This window comes from Chamaea fasciata, unplaced genomic scaffold (assembly GCF_029207755.1).
Source record: "Chamaea fasciata isolate MVZ Bird 193981 ecotype frontalis unplaced genomic scaffold, bChaFas1.0.hap1 SCAF_12, whole genome shotgun sequence".
NCBI classification, from domain to species: Eukaryota; Metazoa; Chordata; class Aves; order Passeriformes; family Sylviidae; genus Chamaea; species Chamaea fasciata.
Window position 1 is genome coordinate 18,167,282 of NW_027094097.1, and position 15,243 is coordinate 18,182,524.

General features: G+C 41.2%; 1 protein-coding gene across 1 annotated transcript in view; it reads right to left on the minus strand.

The window, feature by feature from the left end:
* PEPD (peptidase D) overlaps positions 1–15,243 on the minus strand; it is a 140,706-nt gene that overhangs the window by 11,690 nt on the left and 113,773 nt on the right. The window contains exon 13 of the mRNA XM_066194888.1: positions 8,019–8,203. Coding sequence (XP_066050985.1) covers positions 8,019–8,203 — 185 coding nt within the window. The remainder of the gene's footprint in view (positions 1–8,018; positions 8,204–15,243) is intronic.

Below are 15,243 nucleotides of genomic sequence, written 5' to 3' on the forward strand. Positions count from 1 at the left end.
CATCAGACCATGGCTTCAGCATCCCAAGTGACATCTGATCTCTGGGCACCCGTGACCACCTTGGTAGCCACCACACCCACCAGGTCCAGGGTGGCAGCTCTCAGTCTGCTGTGGTTGTTTATGAAAAGTAGGACAAACTGAGGACTATTTTTAATGACTGAAACAGCACAATCCCCAAACAGAAGATGACGGGTCTGAAACAAGACTTGCCATTTTTCATCAAGTCAAACTCTCTTGGGAGCAAAGCCCGACAGGGCAACCTTGCACTGTCATCCATCAGTAGGAATCTTCGGCCATTAATGGATTTCCTTCTTTGTGAGGAGGAATCTTCCCTGCATCTTGCAGCTAAACAACTCAAGCTTTGTTTTCGGCAATGACCATGATGTTGTTTTGCAAACAGATGAAATGAAGAGAGAAAAGGTGAGTGCAGGTACAGCAGCTGCGTGGGTACCTGTTTCTATCACCATTACATCCTGGAGGCCTGGCCACTGAGCAGTACCCTTCTCACAGTGCTCTACAGAGAGGAAGTATAAGCTGAAAATTTGCCCCCGGAAAGTACACAGAATAGTCTAGAAAACATGAATGCCTAGGCATCTAAAAAGAGACTTGAACTTATATTCTGTTAAAACTAAAATTTGAATAACTGTTTATTCTCCAGTATATTGCAACAACAGACAGTATCTGAAATTGTTTTCTAAGATTGACTTTATTTGGAGGTTCTGCTCATATTTTAAGATTGAGACACTCCTCCTCCAGTAAGCACAGATGTATGACACTGTCATTTGTGACTGTACTCCTGCCAAGAACATTGGATTCCAATTAATGGTTCATCTAAGGTAACCAAAACCAGCATGGCTAGGCAATAAGGACTGTCAAGGGAACAAGCGAATTATTTTGTAAACTGATTTTATTACTATGTAAGCAAAATAAAAGTTCAAATTAAGTGTACAATAATACAAAATATTACTATTTTTGGAATAAGCAGGGAATTAGGAAGTATGTGAATCTGCCTATTTCCCAGAAAAAGGGCTGTGGAAGACTAGAATTTGCAATACCCCCAGAATATCTCAGTATAAATACGAACCACTGCTTGCTCCTAAGCAACTCAGTGGTTAATAAGTTGCTTTTTTCAGGGAAGAACTCCATTGTGAATCATGCTGGATCTTGTTCCACAGGCACTGTCTACCAGGCAAAGCCATCAGAAGCAGAGACACCTCCAGGCGCACTCGGGCCTGACCCTGGGTTTGGTTTTGGATCAGAACAGAAGAAAACCACAGGTGATGTCCCTGTGCTGGCTGGGGCTCACCCACAGGGCCCTGGCAACAGCTAGAGATGCACAAGTTCAGGGGGAAGCAAGGGCACCCTCCCTGCCAAAACCAGGGCATCACCCCAAAGCTTCCTCAAGCCAACAAACCCCAGCCAGGGCAGAGAACACCTGAGGTGCCCATAACTGCAAACACCGAACCACAGCAAAAGACTCATTAGTGACACAATCTAGTTTCAGGTTCTCTTTTCCAGCTAAATCCTCACAGAACTTTTTGGAGCCTGCCAGACTGTCCCAGTTGGAACACATCCAGTGCAGTGAAGTCCAAACCACTTTACCAAGCTAAGTGCAATCAAGTATTTAAATTAATCAGAAACTAACATTACATTCAGATAATATGAAATGAGCACCAAAGTGAAATCTCAGCTCTTTCACTCTTCCCTATTCTCCCACTGCATATACCTAACTTCTAATTAGCTCATTTAATATAAAAAGAACAGAGCTCTGTGCAGCTAGGAAAATAAAAGTCTCAAATTCCATTTCACATGTCTCCTGGTCCCTTCTCTCTAAGCCCTTGTTTCACTTGCTGAGTGCTACTAATGAAGATGAGTTTATTCAATCTATCCTGCTTTTCCCCAGCAGCCTGAGCTGCCTATAGTCACCTGAAGGAACTGCTGTCAGTCCTGCCTTTGAAATCAGCAGCAGGTTACAGGAGAATACGCTCCAAGCACCACATATCACTCGTGGCATTTGCAAATCAAAGCTTCCACTTCTGCAGGAGAATCTAATTACTAGCTGGAGCTTTTGGGACACAGCTCAAAGTTAATATTGGGGGAATAGAGGACACATGATGTTTAACTAGCTATTTCACTTGAAGTGTTTTCTTCTTTTTCCAAGGACTAACTGTGGCATCAGGTTTAAGTTACCTAATAACTTTCCTGTTATTGCAGGGAATGAGGAAAAATCATCTGCCACTTATTTGAGGCACTGCTGCCCCACGATTCAGCTGGAGCTGAATTTCAATCCATCATTACAGCATGGTTCTGAGCAGAACTCCCCATATAATTTTTGCTTTCTGATCCTCTGATGTTACCAAGCTCCAGTGCTATCACAATGGAAATAACAAAACATATGGACTGTATTTTTTCGCTTTTCTTCGAAGCTAAGTTTGAGAAAGAAAGAGATGGCAACTAGTAAAAATCACCAAGCTGAAAACTACAGCATTAACCTGGAAGATGACGAGAATATTTAGAAGAAATTTATAAGAATTTCATGAGAAATGAGAGAAAGAATTGCAAAAGCTACCAACATCACTGTTCTAAAATGAAACAAATGACAACCACCATTTAAAATCTAATGAACAAGTTTCTTGTGACACACAGAAAGCAGACTTTAAAGTCTTCATTTAAAGTTTTAAATGAAAGGGCTTTTTCTTTTGTGATCTTTAGATACCATTAGTGAAAATTGTTTAGAAAAAACCCTAAAGTGTATCAATGATATCAATGATTTACTTTTTTTCATGGAATTGAAAGCAGAATTCTACTGTTTTGTTTTTTCTCTCCTATTGCACCTAGAATGAATTGTTCAAAAACACAAGCTCCAGTAGTTGCTGCTAAAATTTCAGAAATATTTGGACAATAAATATTCAGATTAAAAACTCTGTTAGCACATGAAGTCTTTTGCAACAAACTTCACTAAGTCAAAGAAACATAAGCATGCATCTCCATAAAAAAAATAAAACAGAACTAATGAAACTCAAATCAAGCAACTAAAAACCTCAAGTCCTTAACATCTTCTTTCTCAGCAGAGGGGAACTGTCTCCATCATGGCACTGCACTGACCCACACCTGAGCCTTCCCTGCTCTTCTGCCTCTGCTCAAGCCCTAAGTTCCATAAACACCCAGACTCCAGCATCCATCCTCACAGGGAAACGTGCTGGGAACTGATCACAGCTCTTCTGAACACAAGATGACAGCAGGGTGAGATTTATTAGCCTAACTCTGGGAGGGGGTTTAAACCCCTAAGCTGACTCTGGGAGGGGTTTAAACCCCACTGAAGAATCCTAGGCTGACTCTGGGAGGGGTTTAAACCCCACTGAAGAATCCTAGGCTGACTCAGGGAGAGGTTTAAACCCCACTGAAGAATCCTAGGCTGCAGGAAACTCTCCAGGTTGGTTTTCAACCCAGCAGGTACAATAAGCACTGTGGATTTCAGCGCTGCTCTGCAAGGAAAGGCAGTTTTCACTTGTCTGTTTCCTTCCTGCACGCTGCCAGCTCCGTGGCTGTATGTATGTTTTTCCTATGCAGGAATTAAAAACAAAACAAACAAAACCAAACAAAAACAAACAAACAAAAACCAAACAAACAAAAAACCACAAAAACCAAAACCAACCAACAAAAACCCCGAAACAAAACCAGAAAACCTCCCAGACTCAAGGGGGTCCCAAGAGGCAGAAGCAGCAAGTCTTTTCTCCTAATCTTTTCTCAAGGTGTACAATCACTTGCAAGAACAAAACCAAAAGTTAAAACTAATGAAAAGCCCTTTTAGTTTTTGTGAAGTAAAGGCACTCTAAGTGCCTTCCACACAGGTTGTTTCATGTTTGCAGGGCCTGGGTAACCAAAGCTGGGGCAAGGCTTTGCAAGGTTATGGCAAGCGAAGCAATTTGCACCACCAGGGCCCTACGTAACAGCTTTAGGCTTCTTGGTAAATTCACTTCGTCCTCTAATTCTTAAAGGAAAAAACATTAATGCATCATTTGCAATGCTAACCACACAAAAAACGAAATCTTCTGCTTCAGCATAAAGCCGGATACATAAGGAAAACAGTTTTTGCCAGAACAAGATTATTCCTGTATTCTCCAGTGCATTTGGTGGCTTAAATTCCCAGGCAGTTCCCAGTCAGTCATCTGGGGTCTGGGAGCAAGCGTTCTGTTAAAGCCAGACACAGCCTGTGCACAGCAGAGATGTTCCCCAAGCACGCACAGTGATGGAAGGATCTGGGCAACTCCAAAACAGACCTCCAAACTTAATTTGTGATGCAGAATAGCAACAAAAGGATCAGCTTTTCATGAGAATGGAATTAAAAATTTAAACTAAGGTAAATCTTATAATTTTAACAAACGAAATGAAATTAAACCCTTAATTCATAAGATGCGAGAATCACAGTAGTTATTAACCTAACTTAAATTAACTGGCTTATTATTATAGAAAGTCATCAAATGTACTTAGCATTCTTTAGAGCCTTATAGTCAATTAATACAGCATGAAATTGAATCAACTCAGGCATCTAGAGACACGGAACCTAGATTTAAATGAAAACTTCAGCCTCATCTACCTCAGGGTCTGAAAATTTGGGGCCACCTACCACATTTTCTTCACTGCAACAGGCACAAGCCCTCATTTATATCCCATATCGAATTTACCCAGAAACAACTGAAGGAATGCGAGAAAACCATCTCCATGATTAAATTTTCCAGCAGAAGCTGAGCCCAGTGGGGTTTTCACCCTTTGAAGCAAGCTCTGTGTGACTGAGGGCCAGATTTTCTGAAGTGATTAGTACCACTGGGGCTGAATTTTCAGAAGAGCTCGAGCTGCAGTCAGACCCTCAGAAGAGGCAGGCGGGTTTTCAAAGCTGTGGTCCCCAGGGAGCTCCTGGCTGCTCAGCACTCCTGGAAACCAGCACCTCTACTTGTGCGCTTCACTGGGAAACACTGCTGCTTACACCACTGTCAACATGTTTGTCCTGAAATAAGGTTGCCAAGGCACATTCGTTACTGGCCAAAACCGATTATTCTCTATCGCGGCAAAAAATAGGAAGGGAAATGTTATATTTTCTAATATCCCAGAGTATACTTTGCAGAAAATCTGCAAGCATTTACAGCATTTGTCAAAGAAGAAGAAAGTGCTTGTTCAATGCTGCATGTGAAAGCAGCTTACTGGAAAAGACGAAAACTTATTATTGCCAATTTTGAAAAAAGAAATCTTTGGCTACCAATGAATAACTAATCTAAGCTAACAATGTCTGGAAATAGTTTTTTTGGAACACACAAAACTTTCTGACGGATAAAAATTAGGAAATTAACGTTTATTGTATTATTTCAAATGTAACTGTTTACACTTGAGGAAAATAATGGAATAATATCCACTTGGAAAGTTTTTATTTTTAAAAAATCGTTTGTAATACTCCCAGAAATTCCCTCGGCCAAAAGCAAAGAAGTTGCTTTTAAACCAGCTAGAAAAAAGAACATGATACTATGGGCATGGGCTCGGCGTACAATAAACACCAAAATGGCTTTATAAAAATCTTTGTGAAGATCTTGCTAGCTGGTAAGCATTTAAAACGCACCACAAATCACTTCAGAGTGTACTAGATGTCTTCAAAATGTGTTTTTTCATGAAACAATGAGGCTTGGATAATAAGCCTTCTCCCATTTAACACAGACACGTCCCACACTTGCAGGAAAGGTGCTGGTGTTCAGATTTCCTTGGGCAGCACCACATCCCCTGTGTCCTCCCAGGAGGGCTCCAGCTCCCTGACAGGCTCCTGCTGTGTCCTCCCCACACCCAGGGACCTCATCCTGCTCTGGTCAGAGGGAAGGGAAGGGTCTACCAGAGCTGAAATTAATGCTGCACAGAGTTTATAGGGGTTGCTCTTCTGCAGAATTCATGATTTTTCAAACTAAGGTGTTGCCATACACCCATCTCGTGCACTTTCATATGCAAATACAGAACATTAGCCCTTTGTTCGTGAGCTTTCATACACGCTTCATATGCAAGGAATTTGCTACTTAGGATGAGATTTTGAAAGTAAATTAGCCATGCAAACATTCTTCATGTAAGAATGCAGTTGCATGCCAACACAAACAAATGATTTTAGTATTTGCAGGTATAAAATTCTGCATAGAGCTCTGGCATTTTTACACATAGTGGGTACAAAACTTATGAGCCTAACTCATTTGACAACACAGTCCCTATGTCCCTTTTTTTTGTCTGTAACAGGCTGCTCTTTCAAAATTGTGGATAGATCAGTTTGCTTTCACAAAATGACCCTTGTCAAAAAAATTATTCCGTAGCTTGTATGCCACACTACTGAAGTCTGAGAGATGGAAGGTGCACAGGGTCCATTGCTTCAGACTCAAATAAAATCAGTTCTAGAATTCTTCCTTGACAGTAAGGTATTTGCTCTAACCTCAAAGAATACAGTTTTTAGGCAAAACAAAAAAGGGTACTTGGCACTCAGAATTCTTCTCACTTGTTCCTAAAATTTAATTATCTCTTTACCCTACCAGGTCTTGAACACATGCTCCTGTGCTTTAAGTCCATTGAATTCAGAGAGGTTATTCACAACACAAGTGAAAACAATCTAAGCAAAGGCATGCAGCAGCAGCAGGGTCCTGGATTTTAAAGTTTACAAACTCCCCAAGTAACCCCAGTCCTTGTGCTTTGCTGAATGTCTCTATTTGGACACAGAGAGAATGCACTTCAGAGGAACAAAGGGACAAGCATCCATCCTTTATCTATCAGCTAGCGCAGAAACCTTAAAATCAGAATAGGACTGCTTTTGATTTTTGTTTCATTTTTATTGCATGTAAATTTATTAGCTGATGCTAAAACATCATTATCACAGCATTGCACCTCAACTGTAACTATATTGTAGATGTAATAAGTATCCTCCAATACTACACTGTAGTGTACTGATTCTCTCCTGCCTGCAAAACTGTACCAGCCATAGCAGCTGTTTTGTAGCCTGGTCACCCCACACAAACAAGCATCAAAATATGCTTAAACCTTACCTTATAAAGTTCCTAGTTTCTTTTGCAGATTCTTGCAGAAGAACAGCTTACATATGAGAGGAGACAAATGATCCGTTTTTGTACAGTATTACTGAAAATCCTTAAACGGTTAGCCTCAAATAACCACAGCCTAACACAAACACAATCCTTCTGAAAGCTTTCTGAAGCTGCTGTAAACTTTCTTTATTCAAACCTTAAGCACAACTGGCCATAGAGATTTTATTCTTTTAGTTATCATGGCAGATAATGCAATTATTTGGTTAATTAATTGCAGTTAATTGGTAACAGAATTTTACCTATTCTGCTTTCAGATCATAGTCATGAATCACCAAATTAATTCAAGGAAAAAGACAATCATTCTGTGTTTTCTGCAGAAACTCAGAATACAAGAGGTTATGCTTTCACATTTGCAAAGACTGGAAGACTTGGTGGACTTTTTCTTTCTGCTCTCACTCCAGGACAGCACATCTACACCAGTGCCCATGCTGACACTGGACATCAAAGCTCAAGACAGGGCTCTGAGCCTTTGTTTCCACAGGACACTGGGATTCACTGCCCAGGTACAGCAGGGGGCTCCTGCAGCTGCCTCACAGCTGGAACGGAGCAGGTGAATCTGGCCAATACAGGACTCAGGTAGACTGGGATGCTCTGGCACAGCACAGGGTGTTGGGTGGTACCTGTCAGAGCAGTGACAGTGTGTGCAGAAATTGAACAGATAAAGAATGCCCAAAGAGCACCTTCGGTTGACTTCTTCCCATAAACAATTTATGTTTCAATGAACTACTGGATTTCCTTAGAGTAAGCTGCATAAGATACCACATCTAAAAAGAAGGAGACATTTAAATGCCCATCTGCTCTACTTCTGGGAAGATGCAACTGGGTAACCACACATAAAGCAAGAGCAATGCTGATTGAAGCGAGGGGGTTAATCTGCAGGGGAGTTGAGAATGGACAAACACTAACCTCTGGGTAGCCTCCAACATCATGCACATCGATTCCAAGTAGATGTCCAAGTCCGTGTGGCATAAATATTGCACCCAGATGAACCTTCACCATGTCATCTACGTTGCCTTTCAGAATGCCAATTCTGGTCAGCTCCTCCAGATGGACTCTGTCAGCCAGACGGTGCATATCAGGCCAGGCCACCCCTTGGAGAGCAGGAACAGGCAGCTGAGTTAACTATTGCTACAAGATTTTAACAACAACTTCCAAAAAACAGACATAAGACATGTGCCCTCTGTTTATACAAAAAAAAAAAAAAAAAAAAGTGGAAAGAGCAACTACATTTTCACAAAAACACTTTAAACTAGACGAAACTATTTTAACGTGTCTGTGAAGTGCAGAAAACTACAAACCAGAGAAACTGCAGCACCCTTAATCCAGATCCATAGGAAAAGTTGTTAATACAATGAATCTAAATATGTCCACACAGATGTGAATGCTTAGGTGAGTCTCCTATAAGAATGTCAGCTAAAGATTGCATTACTTAAAATGCAGAGCATAGAACATTGTTATCCTTTATAATTATTTTCAAGAATAATCATACCCATTTAGAACATCTGACACGGACACTACTTTTCTACGTACATTGAAGATTCAAAGCCCACATCTTTCTGGCAAAGACACTCTCCAGAAATTAATGATTCCCTTGTGTTAATGGGCTGTGTAAAACACAACTCCTCTAATACATGTACTGAAACAACATTACAAAATACTGTTGTTTGACTAGAGACAGAGTGCCAGGATACATTAGGTTGCTATTATTTTGGTATAGGATACAATTTTGTTTGACAAACTGCTGGGGAGAGGAGGGAGGAAGAAAGCAGCTCTTTTGTTAGTAACAAAGTACTGTCCTAATTAGTTCACCATGGCATTGAGTCATCATCAACAGAGCAGCAGTTGCAGAGTCAAGACAACTAGGGCTAAGGTACAGTTGAAGAATATTTTCCTTGTTCAATTTTGGCATGATTAAACAAATAAGAAATGAGCAATTTTTAAGGCCGAACTCCCACCAAGTTCCATTTGCTTTAATCCAGTTAAACATGCAGCTCTAGGGTCCTGTGAACATAAATGTCATATCTTAATTATATTATCACTTGTTGCTGAAGAGTACTGAGGCTTCAAAGACCAAAATAAAATCATCCTATGGGAGTGCTTGGGTGCAGCACTCAGCTGTTATGGCTCTGATATAAAGATCAGAATCAAACCCAGCAGCAAGTGGCTGCTCTGGTCTGTGCATCCTCTCACAAAGTGATGCACCTTTACACTGCCACGAGCACTGGCTGGGAAGCAGCTCAGTGTGTAATCAGAGAGCAGGCAGCCCCCTCCCCATCACACCACTCAGGATCCAACCTGCAGCTGCTGCACGCAGCCTTGGCCTGCCAAGCAAGGCCACAAGGTAGAGGACAAACCCTTGGTTGCGACTCCCTCACAAAAGCCAACAGTGCCCAGGTGAGTGATGCTCACCCACAAAATGGGTGCAGTCCTCCTGCTCAAAAAGCGCTATTTTTAATGGTTTCCCTGCTTTAAAAAGGAATTTCGATTTTTCATTCAATACGAACCAATACACCTATAACCAGTTGTTCTGTGACAACTGTTCCACATATTCTATAATTATTTATCTTTCTGAATATTGATTGTATTGCAATTTTCACTTCTCTAGATTCACCTGTGTTTCACAGGTCTCTCACGTCAGGCTCCACTCTGTTGAATGACAAATTGAAACCAATCTATCTGCAATCCATCACACCAATATTAGAGATACCACACTAAAAGGATTACTGAATCACAACTGCTTTCCTGTTTATTTTATAGTTGTGGGAATACAGAATTTCTATGTCTAAGTGGAGGTTCAGCTTTTGCAGTTTGCAGCTAACTCCAACTGCTCTAAAAGTCTTCAATCTTCTTTCTGAGCACGCTAGGTGTTCTTTCAAGATCTCTCCCATGATTTCTTAGCTGAGTATTACTCCACGTCACCTATTTTCACTGCCACAACTGCAAAGCCACACGTAACAACAGCTGACCCATGTCAGCTGTTTGAAGCCTCACCCTCTCTTTTTAAAAATGAAGATGAGAACTCCATGGCTGGAAGACAAAACACAGCCATATCCTGGATGCCCTGGGTCAAGCTGAGCTGTCTGAGAGAAGTGGAGCTGAGGTGTCTGTTGTTGGCAGCTCAGCTTCCCTCTGCAGCTCTGCTGGTACTGTTGGTCTCAATCCAAACCCACAGACTCCACTTAAAGAGACACAGTCACCTTTATCAAACTGAGGAAGAGATCCAAAAGGAGATACAAATGTCAAACTGATCAGAAATAAAACCACCAAAACTATGCATCCATTTGTCTGCAGAAGTTTAACAGAGCAAATTAATGACACTATTGCCTTAACTGCCATGGTTGTAAACCCTGAGTATTTCTAGGCACTGAGGAAATCCATTAGAACTCCTTCTTCTCTCATCCCAACCTTTTCCTTTTTCTCTCATTGGCCTAAAGCGCAACTACTTCTCTTCTCCCTCTGCCCAGTACTCCTAATTCCCCATCTGTTTTGGGTTTTATTCATCTTATCTGTTTCATTAGAAACTGAGGACAACAAAAAGCTCTACTGTGAAATAAAAAATGAGGCTGAATGGAAAATCGGCAGCTTTGGGCTCTCTCTTGGAGCTAGGGTGGTGCTTCAGACAGAGCCCAGCAAAATGACCCTGGACCACTCCTTTATCCAGCCAGTGCCACAAGCTTTGCTCGAGATATGAAATCTGTCAGCTCCAGTCCTCTCCCACAAGCTGCTAGAGCTGCAGACTGCACTGGGCACAGGGAAATTAAGCTTCTGCTGGAGGCACCCTGCTAAATAATACGAATCTTGGTTTACAAATAAATAGGTATTCAAATAGTCTTAATTAAAAAGCAAAGGGTTTATAGATAGATTGCACTTTCTATTCTATTGTCTGGCTTCCTGCTTTATTCTATTATGACTATGGGGTGGTGGCCACCCCCCTTCCAAGACCTACAAGCCCTGGACAAAACACTCATATACAGACTATTACTTGAGCCCTAGGACAAAAGAGGAAGATATTTTGAGCTGACTAGAGACACTGAATTAAGTGGAGTGATTTTTCTGGTTTTCACCTTAAAAATGGTGATATCCTTGTCTTGTTTGATATGAGAGGATTCCCATCATGCCAGGAATAAACTTTAATAGTAAGGTTCAAACAGATTTCTACCCATTTCTTAAACAGGTAATTTGACACAGAAAGAGGATCTAAATGCAAATCTTCAGACATTTCCTACTACCCTATAATATTAAAAACATTAATTTTGTGAAGAGAAAAAACTATTTTACAGTACTAAGGCAGCTACTTAAAAGTACAGAAAAGATCCACTGAAAAAAGGAACAACCATAATTCAAGGAAGATATCTTTGTCCATTTTATACAAAAGTATATTCATATGTTGTATACATTTATTATAGAGTAAGCAGAAATATACGACGCTTTAAAGTTATTTTAAAACTAAAATTGTATTAGCTTTATCTGGCAATTGAAATCTTTAAAATACAATGGCCTGTGCAAGCCCAGCTGTCTCTGAGACTGACTGGCATGCCTGCACTCAAGTGTCATTTAGATAACTAGGAAGTACACCTAAAGAGTAGAAGTCCTTAAATTCTGCTAATCTCATTTTCCTTTGTAGATACTGAACTTCCAATAACTGCGGAAAGCAGAGAAAGGAGGAAAAATTAAATATCAGAGCTGATAGCTTCATCAAGCTGACAACTGGATAAGAAGCCACGAACAGAATTTTTGGTATTCTCACACGATGTGCAACTCAACAACGTGGAAATGCCACAAGTGAGAATATGTGAGTCCCTCTGTTAAAGCCCAGAGGTGTCTGTGTCCTGCTCAGATGTCTGTGCACACATCTGTGTGTGGATAGCTTTAGCATGTTAAAGGAAACAATAACAAAGAGTCTGCGGGCAGCCAGGGAACAATCTGCCCACATTGCAGACTTGCAGATGTGAAGAAAAAGAACACTGGCTAAACAGTGCTGAATAAACAACATTTTGTACAAAGAACCCCTAATTCATGGAGGCTCCTTGATGTTTAGGCACTTCAGGTTTTGGATTACTGGGGATCCAGCAGAGACCTCTGTGCCCTGCAAGCTGGCAGGAGAACTCAAACACCATATCAGCATTCTTGTAGGGAAAAAATGCAGTTAAAAACCCACCAAACCCCACAAGAACAACTTCCACAGGTGCCTCTAACCGTGGGTTGTGTCAGTTACTTCAGTGGCTGCTTGTCCTGCAACATGGGCCAGCACCGACCTCCCACCACCAGTCACTCACTGGGATGTTTTACTCATGTATTATTCAGGACTGTGATTTTTAAGCTTTGGTGAAGTTTATCATAGTTGCAGACGTGCTTTTTGTGTAAGAACTTTTACGATAGTTGCAGTTGTGCTTTTTGTGCAGAAAGGTTAGTTCTGTTATTATCTTTAAGCCAATTTATAAACCAATTATAGTCCACTGACAGATGAGGTTTAAAAAGTCAGATTGGAGGGTCCTTGGACTTTGACAGCTTGTACCAAAATGAGTCTGTACTCAGAAAAATCTGCTGATGAGGTGTCTGCTCCCTTCTTAATTCTCTGCCAAATGAGATACTGGGTAATACAGGTCACTGAACCAGTGCCTGGCTCCCCAGGAAAGCTCAGCTCCCAGGGCTCATTAGGCTGGGATTTGTTACCTGCCATGCAGCACGTGCTCAGGTCAGGTCAAAACCCACCTTTTACAGCAACCAAAGCACTTGAGATTCCTCGAGATACAGAGTGAATGAGCTGCACAGCAGCAACCAGAAAGTGGAGAAGTCCAACAGTGAAATAAAACAGACCATGGATTAATTAAACAATTAAAAACTAAGGAGATTATTAGTTTTCAGACACCAAGCAAACAGTAGAGTGGAGGTTTGCAGATGTGTGAGGTACCAACTAAAAATGGCAAACTAAGTGCATTAAGTTTGCCAGAAGTTTGGGGTTTTTTTTAGGGTATCCCCATAAAGCTAAATGTAATCTGATACTCTTAGATATTACTGTGAAAGAAAGGAAAAAGATAAAATTAATATTATTCTGCTTCCTTGAAAATATTTCCCCTCTGATATCTGTTTGCCAAACCCCCACAAAATTTCAGATAAAACACCAGGTTCAAGGACTCAGGAACATCAAATAAAGATCTCTGCAATAATGTGTGACCTCTTTGATCACACCAATGGGGGAGATTTCTGTGCCCTCTTTGCCCCCCCCAAAAAGAAAGAAATGCTTCTAGTGAAACCAGAAATCAAAAGCATTCCTGCCTTTTGATGAATATACCATAAATTTTTAAACAGTAGAATTAAAAAGATGAGTTGCTATAACACATCACACCATAAACTGTTCCTCAGTTGCTGTTAACTCACTGGTATTTTCATCCCAGTGATTATTATCTGAAGTTTTATTAGAAGCCATTTGAGAACATAAAGTAGAAACAGCACACAAAAATAATTTAGAATTACTGCGTGGTATTTAGCCACTTTGGTCAGAAAGCACTCTGAAAAGGCCTGACAGGATTTTTTTGGCCACTACTTAGGGTACTTTGTGGTTGTAATGTGACAATGATTAAACCACAAATGATTTAACAGGATTCTTTTTGTTGTTGTTGTTACTGGGTGGGGGTTTTTTTGCCAACACAGATGTCACAATCTTACTAAAAAAAACGAGTATGGCAAGGTTGTAGTAACTTCTCCCCAAATTGTGCTAAGGTTAAGTTACATTTAATTTCCAAGTGTCCACAGACAAGGGCAAAAGGCCCAATGTCCCCTGGCAGTGCCACTGAAATGCAGACAGAACACACAATCCCAGCCCAGCCAGCAACCCATTGGAACAGATTAAAATCTGCCAACTGGCAGAGACCATATCAGACATAAAACAATAGGTCTTTGGAAATTCCAATCAGACCCAGTTTAAAAGACAAACCAAAACATAATTAAAATACTAAAATCAATTATCTGTTCCCTCTTCACTCGGGTGCTAGAGAAACAGTTGTCGTGTCTGTGACTTTTATGCTTTCTTTTCGGCCCGCTACATGAAATATTCAGCAGCAGGTAAGGCCATGGGGCAAACCCCCCAAATGCTGTACTCTAACAGTGCCAGTGTTTGGGCAGCAGTGAAGCTGTTCAAAGCCTCACACACTGTGCAATGACCACATGGCTGCTGGGGTGAGCCTAATGCAGGGATCCAACTTTTTACTGTACTTTACAGCTGTGGCATGGCTGCAACTGGCTGCCACATGATGAGAAGAGCCTGTTTAACTTTCCCAGCCCAAAAGGGAACCAGACAGAATTTGCTGCTGTGTCACGCCTGCAAAACGCCACAGTTCTGACTGCAGGGATTACTAGACCTGTGCCTGGAGCCTCGGTGCCAAAGCTCCAAACCAGGATGGACTCCTTCAACAGACATCCCTTTATTCCCCAGAAAGATGCACCTCCCTTACAGGGATGGGAGTTACTGGAAGGAGATTGAGATTGATCCTCATCATCTCTGAAATTTGGGCTTCTTCAAAAGGCTGAACAGGCTCTTCTTCAAAAGGCTGTGCGATGACATTCCTTTTGCATGGGTATGATGGAGGTTTTCAGCAGTAAGTCCATCCTCCCAGTCACAAACCCTGCACAAGATGAGCTGTCAGTCATCAGAAGCAACATGAGGATAACATTCTGCCATGCAGAAACATTAAGAAAAGCATTAGATGCAGATGTGAAGCAAGAGGAAGGATTATTTCCATGTCTGGATGCAGCACTGGGATTGAGCAGTGCTGGCAGACACTATGGATTTTACAGCATGCTCCTTCCAAAACAGGTGTATGCTGAAGAGGAAAAAAGGAAAAAGATTGACAGAATGAAGGAAGTGTTGGAGGGAGTGATTGCGGTGTGGAAACTTATCAATCTTTGAAGCTCAGAAAAGACTGTTTAGATAAGACTCAGGGCAAACAGCACAATTTATGTCTAGCAGGTTTGCACTCTGACAGCTACAGCTGATGCAGTGTCAAGATTGTAGGACTCGTGAACTTTGCCCTTCAACTGAAATTACAACATCTAACAAGCACAATTCCTGAACATTGAGCTGCAAGAAAATCAGTGCAGGTACTAAAAACCAGACAAGGTACAGGCAGCTTAT